The sequence below is a fragment of the Astatotilapia calliptera genome, chromosome 4 (assembly GCF_964374335.1).
Source record: "Astatotilapia calliptera chromosome 4, fAstCal68.1, whole genome shotgun sequence".
NCBI classification, from domain to species: domain Eukaryota; kingdom Metazoa; phylum Chordata; class Actinopteri; order Cichliformes; family Cichlidae; genus Astatotilapia; species Astatotilapia calliptera.
In genome coordinates, this window is record NC_137425.1 from 34795933 (window position 1) to 34812666 (window position 16734).

The following is a 16734-nucleotide window of genomic DNA, read 5'->3' on the forward strand; positions in this document are numbered from 1 at the left end:
GAGAAACATCTGCATTTTAAGGCCTCGGCACATCTGCAGCTTTGTCCTCCACTTGTTTCAAACAAAATCACACTAATGGAAAAGCCTAAATTCTGTGGTTACACACGGGAAGAAGCCAACTGCACAAAGAAGACCTTAAAAGAGGCATAAATAAATACGTGTATTGTCGAAGGACCCGAGGGGTTACAATATTAAGGCAATGCAGTGGCATGTTCTGTTGCTTACTCTCATGGATTTCTGGAGCAGAGCTCACACAGATAATTAAACAAAAGGGGGAAAACTCAAATATGTTAGGGTTCTGATTTCACATGGCAATTTGTTTAGCTTGACAGTAGCGCCCAGCATTACTCATACTGTTTTATAACAACGATGTCAGGAACGAGGCAAAGCGCCCCTCTGACGGCAAACTGCAGCAGTGCAGTAGTTCAGCCTCGTTCCTGGCACTCTTACAGCATAAAATTCCCACAGTACAGTCAGTGCAATGCTTAATGTTGCCTCTAAAACACGGAATTACAGTCCCGGAATTGCGGGCAGGTAACGCGGCTGGCACTGGGGTGAAAAATAAAATAAAAGTTTCAAATTAAAAACAAAAAACCTTTAATGACAAAGGGAGAAAAGGAGGGATCAAAGACTGTGTGGTCCACAGGCCAGGCCACACCTCGCTCTAGTGAATGTAGGCTCTGTAAACTGCTGAAATGTCATTGTCCGACTGGTCCAGTGCCTTGGCCCGCTTATAAACCTGCAAAACAGAAAACAACGGCTGGACAACGGAGAAAAAACGTTTCTGCTGCCCCAAGGCTCATATGTTAGAGGACAAGCAACATGAGCAGGAAACACTTCATTTCTGAGAAGAAAAGTTTTACCACAAAGAATTACAGAAATTTAGAGGAGAAAGCTGTGAGAGCTGTACCTCGTTGGCAGCTGCAGCCATCGGGGTTGGATGGTTGGCCATGTCGCCCATGGAGATGGCTAGCCTTAGGTCCTTCTGAATGTGTTTCAAATAGTAGTCTGGTTTAAAGTTGCCCTGTAAAATATCTGGAAGGGGCAGGAAGACGGTCATTACAGGCTAGGTTACAGTAGGACCTCCTGATATTCATGGGACTTGTTTTTGTCCCAGTTAAGACTAAAAAAAGAAGAAGAAAAAATAAGCTGCAGTCTCGATTTGGCACGTTCCCCAGTTCAACCACGGATCTTTGACTGTTAGGCGAAGCCACTACACTATGACAACTAGGGCTGCCACAAACGGTTATTTTGATAGTCGACTAATCAGATCATCATCCATTGGACGTAAAACGTACAGCTTATTGCACCAGCAGCTCTGCTCTTATATAACTATCATTAGCTTACAGCTTGAAGTGTTCAAGGTCTGTGCTAATTAAAAATAAAGACAAGATGATAGTTTATTCAATTTTAATGAAATCTGCAGATTGTTTTGGTGAAGTTTAATAAACTTCTTGCTATCTAAAATATAAAGTAAATTCTCGAGCATCTCACACTTCTGATAATCAGCTGTCTGCTTGATGTTTATTCAGCTGTGTAAAAACTATAACTTTAATCTCAGCCAAACCGATTTACTCAGGAACAAATAAAATACTGAAAAAAGTGCCTAGCCCCCGGCTCGCTATCAAGCTAGTGGGTAACAGACGTCTCCGAAAACGTCGGAGCGCTTTTGAAAATATGTGGTGTCCTGATAAACTGAGCAGATATTTGAAGTTCACACAGCTACATTCTCGCCTGAAAATATGTTAAACGTTTATTTTGTGACCCAGAAAGAATAATAAGAGTAATATTAACACTAACTAGCTGCCGCCATTGTTGGAAACTAAGCTGGGCTGCGCTATGAATTCTGGGATAGGTTGGGCCACGAAGTATACACCCCACCCATCCTTCAAATCTGGGGACATGAAGGGCTCATTTGTCGGAGTCTTCAAATTTGGACCGTCTTCGTCGTGTCGCTGTAACGTAACCGGCCTACTAATGCGGGCACAGGAGGATGCAGTTCCTGAATTTGGACACAGCTACGATACCGGACACAGCTTCTTCTTCTTCTTGTTGTTTAACGGCAGCTGGCATCCTTGTACATGCAGTGCTGCCATCTTCTGTTTCAGTCCGTTATTACACTCTTAAATCCTGCTACTTATTCCTGCGTCTTTTGTGATCTTACAAAGCTTCAAACGACGCGTCGACTATTAAATCAGTCGTCGACGAGTTTGATAGTCGACGTAATCGTGACTAGTCGACTAATCATGGCAGCCCTGATGACAACAAATCAAAGTGAGCAGTGACGTCACACTCTGTGTTGACTTACTCTGGCATTTCTGGTCCACAAAGGTGCTAGCCATCTGACCCTGGCACAGGATGTCCAGGAAGGTCTGCTGTGATTGGCCCGTGGCCTGTGCCAATGTTAGCCCCTCTGCAATAGTGGCCATGAAGCTGCCTTGAACCATGTTGAGGATTAGCATCATCCTTGCAGCATTCCCTGCCTCACCTTAAAAACACACACACACACACACACACACACACACACACACACACACACACACACACACACACACACACACACAGTTATAATCTGGCCCAAATCCTCTGTGCCATCAGTCTGCACTGGCTACAATGATTCACTACAATTTTTATTTACATAGCACCAGATCACAACAAGGTGCTAAAGGAAGGAAAGAAGAAACCTCCCACAGAAGCAGGCTGAGGGAGGGGCGATGGGTTGGGGTGAGGGGCGAGAGATGGGAGAGAGACACTGAGGAAGACAGCCACGGATTAATAACAAAGGAGCAGTTCTCATGTTTTCATCTTGTCGATATGGGCTGGTGCAGACTGATAGACAAAGGCACACAAATAACTCAAGTTCCTTTTGCTGCATGTGTGTCCCCTCGGATGTCTAAAGCCCAACACTTCATCCGTCTTCTGCGTGGGCCTTGCTGAGTGTACTGGACGCCGATCTTTCCGTACCCAGAAAAAACGAGGTCTTGCCCATGGCCTGGAAGCAGCTGCTGCAGTCCTCATAGACCGTCCTGTCGCCAGCTGCCAGGATGACCAGCATCCCGTCGTTGGACAGCTGCTGGCTTCCTGCCACCGGAGCTTCCAGGAAGCGGCCGCCCCGTGACGTGATCACCTGACATTCAAATACTGAATAAGAATTTATTGATACACTCAGCTGCTCCTACTGTAGGTACTTCTAACCGAGATGAAGGCAGCATGAGACAGTTTTAAAATCATTTTATTTACTGGATCATGCTGGTGTTTACCTGTGAGAGCTCTGTGATGGTCTCTGGATCGACTGTAGACATCTCTACGTAGCATTTGCCCGGTCTGATTCCTTGTAGGACTCCACTGGGTCCCAACACCAACTTCATAAAAGACAGAAATGTGAATATAGAGCTATGTGATTGATCTGCATTAGTGTCTTTGCCTCACACGATAACTGTTGGTGTGATTCAGAGTTAAATATCAACGACCTGTTCAATGAACAACTTTGTCACATCCATCAAAGAGCCGCGTTCACACCCATGTTCCTTACAGTGAAACACCAGCTGGCGCCAGTGACTCAAAAAGTCAGAGCACCTTTCTGTTCATTTATAGCCCCGCCCACTTCACCCTTGACAATCCCCACCCACTCACTCTCTGTGCACTTGATGAATGCATGAAATCATGGATCCATTTGATTTTTCTTCACGTTTATTCTGTCGTTAGCTTGTTATTTGCAGACTGGTGTTGAACATGCCACGGTGCAGCGTACTCACGTCTCTGGCAGCCTTAGGGTCAGACACACAGGAGAAGGTGATGTCACACATGGAGGCCACTTCTGCAGGAGTGCGGCCTAACCGTGCCCCCTCCTGGATGAACAGGTCACACTGAAACATAGCAGGGAGGAATCAGCAGCAAGCCACACCCCCTTTCAACCAACCACGTCCACGTTGGGCGCTTTAATACTGCTGAACCTATAATCTGACTGAATGTGATCGTGTTAGAGACAGCAGCCACTGGCTGACCATGAGTGCGTTTACCTTTTCTGCAGTGCGGTTCCACACTGTCACGACATGACCCATTTTCAACAGGTTGGAAACAATGCCGCTACCCATCAGCCCCAGACCCAGGAAGCCTATTCTGAAGAGCAGAAGCCGAGAACATACAGATCAAAGCATGAAAACGAGCCCTGTGATCAATTTAGCAACAGTGTTGTGTAACCCTGTGACGAGGATGTGCCATACCGCTTATCTGTGGGTGTGATGCTGCCGTTGATCGCTGTGCTGTCTGCTGCTTGGATAGATGTTGACCCTGTGACCTGCACAATCAGAGGCAAATCTATAGAAATCACACTCACGGGAACTAAATGAAAAAATTAATCACATGTCCTTTGCCTGGTATGCACCGTGCACACATGCAAGTCTCTGTTCCTGCCAATGAACAATCATTTCAAGCAAATCAAAGCAGCCTACATTATTGCTTTTACCTCTTCAATGATCTTCAGGCGTTTGCTAATGGGCTCCATTGACGAAGCTGGCTGTGGGCGCAGAGGTGACAAAGTAAAAACAATGCAACTTATATTTAAAACGAGTCGTTTTTAACGAGCTGTAATTCATACAACATGTTTTCATTTCACACCAATCGATAATCAGTTAGTGCTAAAAGCAGCAAAGTGGACAGACTGAGGAGATAATCTGCATCACATTCCTTACAGAACCAGGAATCATCATACGCCATCAAGTAACTGGTACATAACTGACAGTGTCACCAGCTGCCACTACAGCAAGCTTTATAAACACACTTCATCATTTTTAATTCATCTAATTAACTGAATTATTAGAGGACCAACTTAGACATGAAAACATGTGAGTGTAGAAGTGAAGTTTGTGTTGCAGACTAACTGGTGGTTGCTGCAATAAGAAACAATGTGTCAGTGAAACAAATCTTACACCAGATATTGAATTTCATCAGGTTTGAAGTGTTGGAGATGTTAAAAACAACTCTTCTCCAGTGGAGATTATGTCCTACTAACATCTTAATGCCAACAACTGTGGAGTCCCAGCGAGTCACCATGGACAGAAGCCCCTGATCCAAAACTGACCTTCAAGCTAAACTCATGTTTGCTGTTGCACAAACTTTAAAGTCCAGATGAGACAAAGATCTAAGGCCTTCAAAATGAAGAACACGGTACCACCTGTCAAACACGGTGGAGGCAGCATCGACACTGGCACACTGCACAGAGTGAATGGAATAAAAAACCTCAACCTCCGACACGATTGGGTTTTCCAACAGGACAATGATCCCAAACACACCACAAACTGGTTTTGAAAAGCAGCCTAATGTCCTTCCCAAAGGCCCGACCTCAGACCTATTAAACACTGGTCCATGCCAAGAAACCAAACCAACCAATTTAACCGAACTCCGGAGTGCTGATGGCTCCAGAGCATGCAACCAAATGTTGGTGTTGGTGCAGGTGTGCGAATCAGAGAACATTCTAGATAAATGGAAACCATATTCCTGTTTGTTGTTGTAAAAAAACATTAGAAACTTAAATGAGCCGTCATTCATGCCTATGCGGAGTATATGGAAACCTCTGACCACATGTTCCTGCTTACCTTTTCAGACTGGCTGAGCAGAAAGTGGTGAAAATGTGGATCATCCTTCACAGGCTACAACACAGAGTGCAGTGGATGAGTGTTCATACAGACGTGCAGTGATCTGACAGGTTACAGTGTTAGAGCCACTCAATCATGTTCTAAAGCTCCTGCATTAAAAGCTAATGTTGGCAGCCTGTCTGCACTCTACAGTGTTTTAAAAGAAAACATTCGAGGTAAACATCAACACAGCACATTAAGGCGCGGTGGTGTTTGCATCATGCCATCTTCCCACAGCCACGCCTGTAATGATCTCACCTGCAGCCTCTCACACATGGACATTTTAGAGATACACTCTTGCAGAGCACCAGTTTTATGATTTTATGAATTTCGGGCTTAATTGGGGAAGCAGCAACGAGTCTAAAGCCACACCTTATTTCCTTCATTTTATCTTAGGAAAATGAGAAGTAGGTGTAACAGCTGTAAACAGACATGAAGTACAGTATGTAAGTTTGTACTACTCTAATGAGCCTGAAAGAGAATATTTGGTTCAATTCAATTTTATTTATACAGCATTAAATGACAACAACAACCGGCTCATGGTGCGTTATCCTGTAAGGTCGACCCTACAATAACACAGAACGCCAACGATGATGACCCCCTGTGAGCAAGCACTTTGGCAACAGTGGGAAGGAAAAACTCCCTTTTAACAGGAAGAAACCTCCAGCAGAACCAGGCTCAGGGAGGGGCGGGGCCATCTGCTGCGATTGGTTGGGGTGAGAGAAGGAAGACAGGATAAAGACATGCTGTGGAAGAGAGACAGGGGTTAATAATAACTAACGATTCAATGCAGAGAGGTCTGTTAACACATGCTGAGTGAGAAAGGTGACTGGAAAGGAAAAACTCAATGCATCATGGGAGTCCCCGGCAGCCTACGTCTATTGCAGCATAACTAAGGGAGGATTCAGGGTCACCTGGTCCAGCCCTAACTATATGCTTTAGCAAAAAGGAAAGTTTGAAGCCTAATCTTGAAAGTAGAGATAGTGTCTGTCTCCTGAATCCAAACTGGAAGCTGGTTCCACAGAAGAGGGGCCTGAAAACTGAAGGCTCTGCCTCCCATTCTACTTTTAAATACTCTAGGAACAAGGAGTCGCCGTTGCACAACCGACAGGGTGACAACAAAACCTTATCATCCAGCCGAGGGGCGAACAGCTCTGAAAAGGCTCCTCAGTAGTAAAATCTAAAGAAATAAAGGGTGGCTCCAGACTTTTGCACAGTGCTGTAATTGTTATTATGGAGGCAGCCGTCAGCGGATCTGTGATGCAAACATACACGTGGCCCTGGTTTTTAAGGTGGCCCTTGGTACGGCTTATTAAAGGGGTAAAAAGAAAACACACCATCTGAAATGAATAGAAATATAAGATTCAGATCTGTAACAAGTGCTGCATGCTGCATGCATCTAGCTGGCGCTCATAACTTTGGTTAATTACAAGAGGACGATGCAGCTCTTCTGTCTGTGAACGTTAGCATACTGGAGTTACAAAGCAGGACAACGTTAACATGGAAATGTGTGTTAGTTTGCGCCACAAAGTGCAGATTGAACTCTGATACTTCTATTAAAATGAGGTGACCCCACAAGTTCACTGTCCTTCTCTATAAAAGTAGAAACCAGTGACGAGGCCCCAGTTACAGACTGGTTCACGGCTCCATTTTAGCCAAAAACTGATTGAACGAGCTTTACATGACTAAAGGAACGTGCAGTTATTTCTGCCTAACACGACGGACAAAGAGGAAATGGATGTTTTGCATAGACCGGAAACTAAAACAAGGAAGCGTGATGAAGCAGCCTGAGGAGCCGCTGGCTCTCACTGCACTAACACGGGGGCTTGAACTGCTTCCTGGGACAATAATTAGCTGTAACGTGCAGTAGCAGGCTGACGTTTGGACACCTTCACCCACCCAAATGTTTACTGACAAATAAAAACTGTTACTGTCTGCATTGTTTTGGTGGGTGAGCCGTTTGCATACGTACACATACAAACCTGTCAAAGGGCATTTCATTCAGCGCGGTCACATCCCGTAACCAAGGACCAGCTCGGTCCTCATGACACCTCCGAGGCTGCCTGCTTCCTAACCTGTCAGTGAAGGTCAGGGAGCAGGCAGCCAACTAAACTAAAACTACGGAGGGTTTAAAAAATTGATTTTCGGTTTCAAATCGAGTTTAGCTTGAATAAAGCCACATCGATTCATTCAATCCTAAATCCATTTTTAAATATAAATGTATTTTGCCAGAAACTCGGGTTAAAGCTCACGAAACTATTTCACCGCCACCAAACAGCTAAAGCAGTAAATGAGAGCAGGAAGACGGATTGTGCACAAAGATGTAAACACGGAGCGTGGATGGAGCCCCGACAGCACGTGTGCAGACACGTCGCTGCTGAACGCCGACACCTCACAGACTCTGATGCTGCAGGTTTCATCACTCGGACCAAAATTCACTGAACCAGCAGCAAAAGAAGATCAAACTACATGTTTGATCAACATCGTCATTAATTCACTCGGACTTTGGCTGTTTAGCTTCCGCCACAATAAGATCTCACTTCCTGCGCAGCTCTGTCTCTCTGTGTACTTCAGGAACAGCTTCCAGTCTCAGATCTCTGTTTTCTGCATTATTTGTACAGCAAAACTTCAAAAACGACTCTGGACGAGAAAGCCTCATTTCTGCTGTCAATACTGAAGAAATGTCAACTTTTACAAAACTCTCAGCTGTGTCTCTAATCAAACCTCTGTGACTTCAGCAGCATCAGGTCATGTTCAGATGCTGATTCGTGGTTTTCTTCAGTTTTTGTTCTACTGCAGAATATTTTTAAGGCTGCTGTAAAAAGTCGGGCCAGGAAAATCTGCTTCATGTTTTTCTGTTTTATGCTCACTTACTTTGACACAAAGGCCTCTGCTGTGGTGTCAGTGCTGATAAATGATCTGAATTATAATATTTCTCAGTCAAAACGCCCAGCCCTAATCAAAGCTCCATGTGGCACTGAGCCCTGCACGCAGGCTTGCTGACCATTTCAAGATCACAGCAAACAATCTGAGCAGTCACAGAGAGCACCAAACAAGCCAGAAGGGAAAGGTCTGCAGTTGCTGGTGAATTAAAGCCAAAGATTAAGGTCAGGTAGAAGTCAAGACAAGGCTTGGTGGGAGGGGGCGTTCACCTACGCTGCTTTCCCATTTGAATCCTGAGCCCGGTCCAGCCCCCAGCCTCTCAATAGTGGATGGCTCGGGGTCAGAGTCAGCTAAGTCCTTAAGGAGGAAAAAAGACACATATTCACCTTTAAATCAGTGAGAAATCTGCAGAGGTCAGCATCTGCTGCAGGGGGCGCTGTCTCTATCATGTGCAGGAGACTCGACTGGATTATTTTTACTTTGGTTTGTTTAAACCATCACACATTCTTAACAGGAAACAGATGAATTGTGAACAGCAATGGAAGCTGGATGTGGTTCACTTTGACTCACTAGTCCTCCACACTCTTTGTTTCTGTGGCTACAAAATGTAACTCAGGTGTTGTTTTATAATAATATTTCAAAAACAGTCCAAGCAGGTTTGATTCTGATATTTTAGACAAGCACTGACAGGAAGGGAACCGTTTTTAACCTTTACAATAAAATACAGTCATCTTCACAGTGGTGTTAGCGTCTGAACTGACCTTCTCAGAGGGGTCCTTTAGGGCACTGAGGTCCTCATCATCCTCATCCAGAATTTTTAGTGGCTTGTTGGGCGTCTTCTTTCCTTTTGAGTCTCCTTTGCCATCTGAGTTCTTTCAAAAACACACACAGTGTCACTGAGCTGCCAAACTGAATGTGTTTATTCACATGTCGTGAGAAAAGTCTCAGTGATGAGACGTGTTTACGTTTATGGAGAGAAATCTGCCTGAAAATAGTAACAAACAGGGCTGCAGCCGTTCATCCAGTAATTCTGTAAATGAAAAATTCGACTCGATGCTTTGTTTAACACGCGGCTCTCACCACTGTCACCATGGAAACGTGAGTGCACATTTGCCACGACAAACAGACGTGCAGTGGAAACATAGTTGGTAGCAGCAAACCAATACAGAGTGACAACAACGAGCCCACGCAGACCCAACAGCAGCAGTGATGGTGACACTGGGACATTTCAACGCAAAGAGGCGGAGCCAAAAGAAAATGTGTTTTCCAAAACAGCCGGAAAAAGCTAGCGCGAGTCCTTCATCCCAACAGCTGATCAACAAACTCCGACGTGAGGAAAAGCAACCTCTGTAGCTGCTCCGTGTTTCAGACTCAACGTGAAATAATATCAAATGCTGAGTTCGTTAAATTAGATTCAGATTTTTCACAAGCCAATAAAATGTACCAGTAAAACTCTGAGCCACTGAATTAACACAAGCACACGCTGGCTTCTTCACTGCAGCCACCGTGTTAGAGGCTTACACACAAACTCAAACATGAACAACTTTACTAGCACAAAGAAAACCCATCCATTTATTGTCACTGAAACAAGCAGCTGTTTTTATGTGCATTAAAGCTTTATAAAAATTTAACAGTGCAAATGCAAATTCCTTGCTGAAAGTTTAACCAAAAGGCATCTCCAGTAGACATGTGCTGACATATCCTGAGCATAACCATGTATAATATCCACTGAAGTTAAAAAAAGGTGCTTTGCAACATTAAACTGCAGTGTGCCAAATAAAAAAGTCAAATATGTATTTCTCGGACCATAAGGTGCACGGGATTATAAGGCACATTAAGCGAAACAAAGCAGTCAGATAAATCAAACTTTATTCAACTCATTCTTCTTGCTTCCTCCACTTCTGTCCCATCGAGTCATTAATGCTGTATTCTATCACAGCGGCTCTATTCCCATGTTGTTGCAGTATATTAATGACTAACCTCGTATTGTGGATGGATTATCTCAGTTGTTCTCCTGACTGAAGTTTGGTCCATTTACAGCATCCTGCCATGCGATTACATTTGTCCCTAACCATCAGGAACCTTCACGTTAACTCATGAGGGGAAAAGTGTTAGTGTTCGTCCTCCAGCTTCACTGTTTATGCTATGCTAACATAGCTGTGTCGCTAGCGATCACGTAGCACATCATTAAATACCAGCTAGCCCAACTTCAGTAACCCTACAAACGTCACTGCTGTTTAGTTTCCTGTCTTCATTTATGTTGGAAGTGATAGCAGAGCTGTACGTTTGAATGTTTTCAGAAATCTCTCAGTCAGAACATGCTATATCATGCTTAGGTAACTAGCGAAACTAGCGAGCTAACTTCCGCTAGCTTCCTGCTAACTTCTAACTCTGATAAATGTAATAAATCCTGTTTTCATGGATGCCTGGATGTTAAACTTCATGACTTTGGGACCTGAAGGGGACGGAGTTTAGGACCCAGATTACTCTGATTTACGAGCACCTTAGTGCGACAAATACGGCAATAACGACGGCCGCTTGCATGTTCTACAAAAAAACAAACAAAAAAAACAAACAAAAAAAAAACTGTGCTTTGTTGTGTATCTGCCGGACAAACACCAAACCAGTTCCAAGTGGCACCATTTTTACAAACCAATTCTGGTTCATCCGTTTTACTCAATCTGCTATGCTTTTTCGGCCATGTGCGTATGACAACAAAGGCACTGCACATGCACGTTTTACCCAAATTCTATCGCGATATTTCATTTTCTCATCGTTGCCTAACATTGTACCGGTATTACCGTAAACTGTATAATATGGCTCAGCCCTAGTGACAATTAAAGGATTCTTCTACTTGATTTATCGATGGAACCGAGGACAGATTACTCGATTACTAAAACCTTCGATAGCTGCAGCCCCAACCTAATCCACCACGAACCCCCCTCTGCACCACACCACGAGGATCCATGTGTTGTGTGGAAGCTCAGCTCCAAACTGTATCTACCAGTAAAACTATTACTATACAAAGGCGTACACACTGATCACTTCTTCAGTTCAGGTCCGGACAGTTTCCTCATTCAAAACTCTCTGTGCGTACAAATGTCTGCCACATGCAACATTTCTCTGTGCACCAACTGCCTGTTATGCACAGATCACATGGCAGCGTGGGGAGACAGATTTCATGCTGCCAGCTTCACACACATCCACAAATGTAAGCTGCATTCAAGACCCAGTGTAAAACTGGGACATCTGGGCTTCTTCTAAACGAACAGAACGACCAAAGGACAGATTTATGGTTACAGACACCACACAGTACTCTGTGAAGGTTAGCTTATGGTTTAAATAAGCTGCTGCTACACGCTAACATGTTCAGGGTTAGTCATTAAGCTAATATTAGTGTTAGCCTGCTGTTATTAGATAACAGTAAGATTCGAATCAAATATCTTTTACAGTGTCTGAAACTGGTAACAAGCACAACAACAACGATGTCCACCTTTTTTGTGGAATCCATGTCACATATCAATTTCACCACGGGATGCTCGGCCATGTTGCTATGATGACAACCACGCACGTTAGTAGAACCAGATTGTAACGGAAAACCAGTCGATCCGAGTCGAGTCACGGCGATCTGTGGTGAATCGATCCAAATAGGAAGAAGAACTGGGACAAGAACACAGCTTACATTTGTGGATCTGTGTGAAGCTGGCAGCATGAAATTTGTCTCAGAATCCGACGCAGGCATGTGATCTGTGCGGATCAGCCGACTGGTGCACTCATATTTTAGGGTTTGTAAGTGATGGAGAGGAACGTTGCATGCAGTAGACAGCTGGATGCAGAGAAAGACAAACGCATCCCATTTGTGAAGCTGAACTTCCTAAACTGTGCGTAAATGATCAGCATATCCGGTTGTTCAGGGATGACGCGACGAATCCTACTTCCGGGTCTAAAGTAGTCTGCATTTAATATGGCTTTTGTGTTGTTAACATGTTTAATGTTATGTATTTTCTTCTATTTGATCTCAAAAAGCTCCTGAAACAGTCAGTGATCCCTGTTGACCTCCCTCAGCTTTTATTACCGCTAATCATTTATTTAAGCTCAGTTTTTAAAACCTTAGGATGTAACTACAGCCCAGCCCATGCAGCAGTATATGAATGACTAACCTCGTATTGTGGATGGATTATCTCAGTTGTTCTCCTGGCTGAAGTTTGGTCCTTTTACAGCATCCTGCCATGCGATTACATTTGTTCCTGACCACCGAGAACACTCACGTTAACTTTTATCGAGTGGAAAAAAAGTTAGCTTGTTTATATCATGCTAACATAGCTGTGTCGCTAGCGGTCACGTAGCACATCATTATATACCAGCTAGCCCAACTCCAGTAACCCTACAAACGTCACTGCTGTTTAGTTTTCTGTCTTCATTTATGTTGGAAGTGATAGCAGAGCTGTACGTTTGAATTTGTTTCCAAAACCCCGCAGTCAGGACATGCTATATTGTATTTAGATAGAAGCTAGCGAGCTAACTCCCTGCTAACTTCTAACTCCTTTAAATGTCATAAATTCCGTTTTCATGGATGCCTGGATGTTAAACTCAATTGTTACACCTGGTAGAGCAGAACGCTGATCATTTTATTAAAGATGAAAGACTTTAGACAGTTTTTCAACTCTCAGTAATGCCATAGTGATCGTTTGATATATGGACCTGCAGCGGAGTTTAGACCCAGACACGGCTAGTGACGTCAGACTGAACGACCGGATAGTTTTACGTGTGGTCAGATGGCTTCATATTTGTGTGTGGATTGAAGCATGTGCTCAAAGGTTACACACAACTCACTGCACGTGGCTCGTGCTGTAACCACTGAGGCTCATTTTTCTCCATACGTGCTCCATGTTGGTATTTGTTACACTGAAGAAGGAAATGATGAGAACAGTGTGCAGTACGTTCTGCAGCACTTCAGTTTTGAGTTTCAAACACTGTTTAGATTTGAATCTATGAGGCACCAACCTCTGCTCCATTTACACATCCATGACCCATGAGATACATCTACACTCAGCAGCTATGCAGAGGGAGCATGTGACATTGCACACTCCACAGTAGCACCCCTGCTACATGGCAGCCTAATGCTTTATTGTTATTACCAGCAACATTAATCGCATGTCACCGAATAAAACATTAGCAACCTGCCAACAACATTTCAGCTGTAGACAGAAGAGCAGTAGACCTGCTGTTCAGTGCATCGGGCATTTACAAGCCACACCAGCCCAAACGTCATCCACCGACCCTCACATCTCATGTGATGAAGGTGATGTAGAGACTAGTCTTTGCTCACAAAGACACAAAAACAAATGTCAGAGGAAATGATGTAATCATACATAACACACAGAGTGCACTCCCATCTCCATGGTGATGATCACCTTTGATTTCTCAGCGGAGAAGCTACAGCCCTACATCCTGTGGATTACTGACAGCGGTTCATCGTGCACACCTCAGACTCTCAGTACAGCTCTGGGTCACGCCACCTACAGACACTGTGACAAAGCTGCAGTGGTTGGATGTACTAGAGCTGGACTACGGGAGGAATCTCCTTCTGGATGTGAATCAGACAAAAGAGATGCTGACTGACTTCAAAAGGAAGAGGAAGGATACACCACCTGTGGGATGTTGATGTGGTGGAGAAGTCCAAGAACCTGGGCATCCACATCATCAACAGACCAACACAGAGGCTGCATGCAAAGAGGACGAGTAACTCCCATACAAGCAAACAGTCAGAGCTGTTGAGACGGTGAGCTCAGGGCAAGTAAAAGAAAATGTCTGTAGCATCTTTCCTGTATCACTGGTAAAACCTTCTCTTGGAAAAAGCTAGCAGGAATCCCAAAGAACTGCTCGAGCCAGTCGACGTGATGGGCAACACGGTTCGCGAGGGTGAGAACGGCAGGTACACTGGATATCCAGAGGAGCATCGTATCTAACAGACTGATTCATCTCCATAAACTGGGTAAGGAGGAGGCGGGACCAGGACCAGCGATGCGTTCACTGTCCTGTGCGACCACTGCATTCTGTAGCTACAGGTTTATGCTCTGTAAACAGCAACCTGCAGGGCAGCAGGCTGCACTGAACTCCTGCTGCTCCTGTTGTTTTAGTGTGATTACTAGGCCCCATCGTCATCATCAGCATGTGAAGATTTCCACATACAAACTCAGTTTTATAAAAAGCACGCAGCACCACAGCTGTGGGTCCTGGGCTCTGTGGGGACGTGGCCACAGACTTCTCTGACCATTAACAGCACACGAGTCCCTTTTAATGTTCTCGATTAAGAAAAAGAAATAAAACAAAGAAAAACAAACACCTGTTTGTGACAGTCTATGTGAATAAAGACACTGAGCAAAAGGCTCAGCATTAATTAGGCAAATTACTGTGGTGCTGCTTGCTATGAATTTAAAACCTCCAGTCATCACGTACAGGGTTACATCTAAGCAGACTGTGATTTTTCTGCATCTTCTCGGTGTTAGGTGTCGTGCTTCACCTGTTCTTTCCCCTTTGCTTTCTTTAAGAAGTCCTCCACTGCATCAACAGCTTGCTGGAAGCGCTTTCCTTTATTTATCTTGATCATCTCTTCTTTGTGGGCATGGTACGGCTTCAGCTGTTCTACTTTGATCCAGGCACTGGAGACACACAGACACACAACTCTCCCGCATCAGCTGGAGAAGGCACAGCATGCTTGGCCAGAACATGAAGCTGATGATCCATACTTACTGGTCCTCTGTTCCAAAGAACTTCACAAAGTGGCATTTCTTGCCCCTGGGCTTTTTCAGGTCCTTGGGGGGGCTCACTATCTGAAACGAGAGTGTTTTGGTGTAACGTTACCGTCATTTTCTTAATTTAACAGAGGCATGGACAAGCTGTGGCTCCTTACCTTTCCTGGCCATGGTGGGTAACGACCGAGCTTCCCCCTGAAATAAGACCACACAGTCAGCACCGAGCCCGCGATCTTCACAGTTCACTGTACTCTCTCTGCTCAGCAGTCCCACAATGAGCTTTGGCGACGCGATACATCAGCTAACATTATCAGTGAAAGTCAGACTCCATGAACTGTCAGATAAAGAGAAACTGGGCCAAGCGCGGATCACTCCCAGGTCTGTGTGGCATCAGCTGCCCGCCTCAACCGCCCGCGGTGTTGATTCGGTACTAAAGTATTGAGCCAGCAGTCTGAGCGCTAACAGCAGGATTCGCAGACGGCTGGTACTGATCAGTACCCGTGCTCAGCTCGCGGCGCTCGGTGGGATTTGTCGCCGTGCCTCCGCACACTGCCCTCGCCTTCTCAGCACTTGTTCGGCCCGGTTTCACTCAGATTGCTAACTGCGTCGTCTGCCACCCTTCCCGCGGTGCATTTGTAACGGTCTCAACAAACAAATGCGCAAATGTGTGGAAATCAAGCCTTTACGAAAAACTTGCAAATGTGCCCGCCCGCAGTAACACGGAAGCCGAGCGCAGACATCCGCTCAGGCTCCGCTGCTAGCAAAGATCGTCGCAGACCACAACATTTCCACGAGCCGAGGCACTGAGCCCGTGTAACGTAGGTCTGCACGCACACACACACGACGGGGAATAAAATGATCTCCAAAGACAAGTTTGCATGGGGAAAAACAGCTGCCTAGTTTGGGTCTAAACCGTTACTGTAGCTTGTTTGCTAGCCAGCAGCTAGCGTCGGCTGCAGGCTGAGTCAGCTCGGTTAGCGATTTGTTTGGGTCGGCTATCCACTAACCCAGCACGGGAAACACTTGCAAGGATTACACCTGGTTTACGGCACGGAGAAACATCACTGCCACACGTCCTAATGCAGCGCTGCTCTATGGCCCGCAGACAGGAACCGGAGCACTCAACCTTGTCTAAAGGTTACTCACCACACTAGATCCCCGATCCTCAGATGCACCGTCGCCATCTTACAACTTTAATAAAACGTCGCACTGAATGAGAGGAAAAGACAACACACACCCACTAATCACATGTGAGGCCAGCCCCACCCCTTTCTCGTACGTCACATCCGTCGCTCTGTTGTTTACTACACATTTCAAGCAGCAGCAACAGCAGCGTGCACAATATCTACAGCATATCTTCCATACATAACGATATAAACCCACAATAATGACTCAGCCACGGGGAGCCACACGCTGGTCCCAGGCCGGCAGAAACGGGGAAGGTTACATCGGGAAGGGGATCC

The 16734-nt window shown here is 45.1% G+C and overlaps 1 protein-coding gene across 4 annotated transcripts; it reads right to left on the reverse strand.

Moving 5' to 3' along the window:
• Positions 1 to 580: 580 nt before the first annotated feature.
• Positions 581 to 16538, reverse strand: glyr1 (glyoxylate reductase 1 homolog (Arabidopsis)). Of its 4 annotated transcripts, XM_026186285.2 has the most exons (16): positions 16418 to 16538; positions 15430 to 15466; positions 15270 to 15349; positions 15040 to 15178; positions 9278 to 9388; positions 8790 to 8873; positions 5595 to 5648; positions 4466 to 4516; positions 4224 to 4297; positions 4020 to 4119; positions 3756 to 3866; positions 3261 to 3362; positions 2965 to 3127; positions 2309 to 2488; positions 911 to 1035; positions 581 to 739 (listed from the first exon to the last, which is right to left on the reverse strand). In XM_026186285.2, the coding sequence occupies exons 1-16, from the start codon at positions 16453 to 16455 to the stop codon at positions 665 to 667; spliced, it is 1524 nt and encodes a 507-aa protein (XP_026042070.1). In that variant the 5' UTR covers positions 16456 to 16538; the 3' UTR covers positions 581 to 664. The 4 variants fall into 4 exon arrangements, with proteins under 4 accessions (XP_026042070.1, XP_026042072.1, XP_026042071.1 ...); XM_026186287.2 differs by lacking the exon at positions 8790 to 8873; XM_026186286.2 differs by lacking the exon at positions 5595 to 5648.
• Between the last annotated feature and the right edge of the window lie 196 nt (positions 16539 to 16734).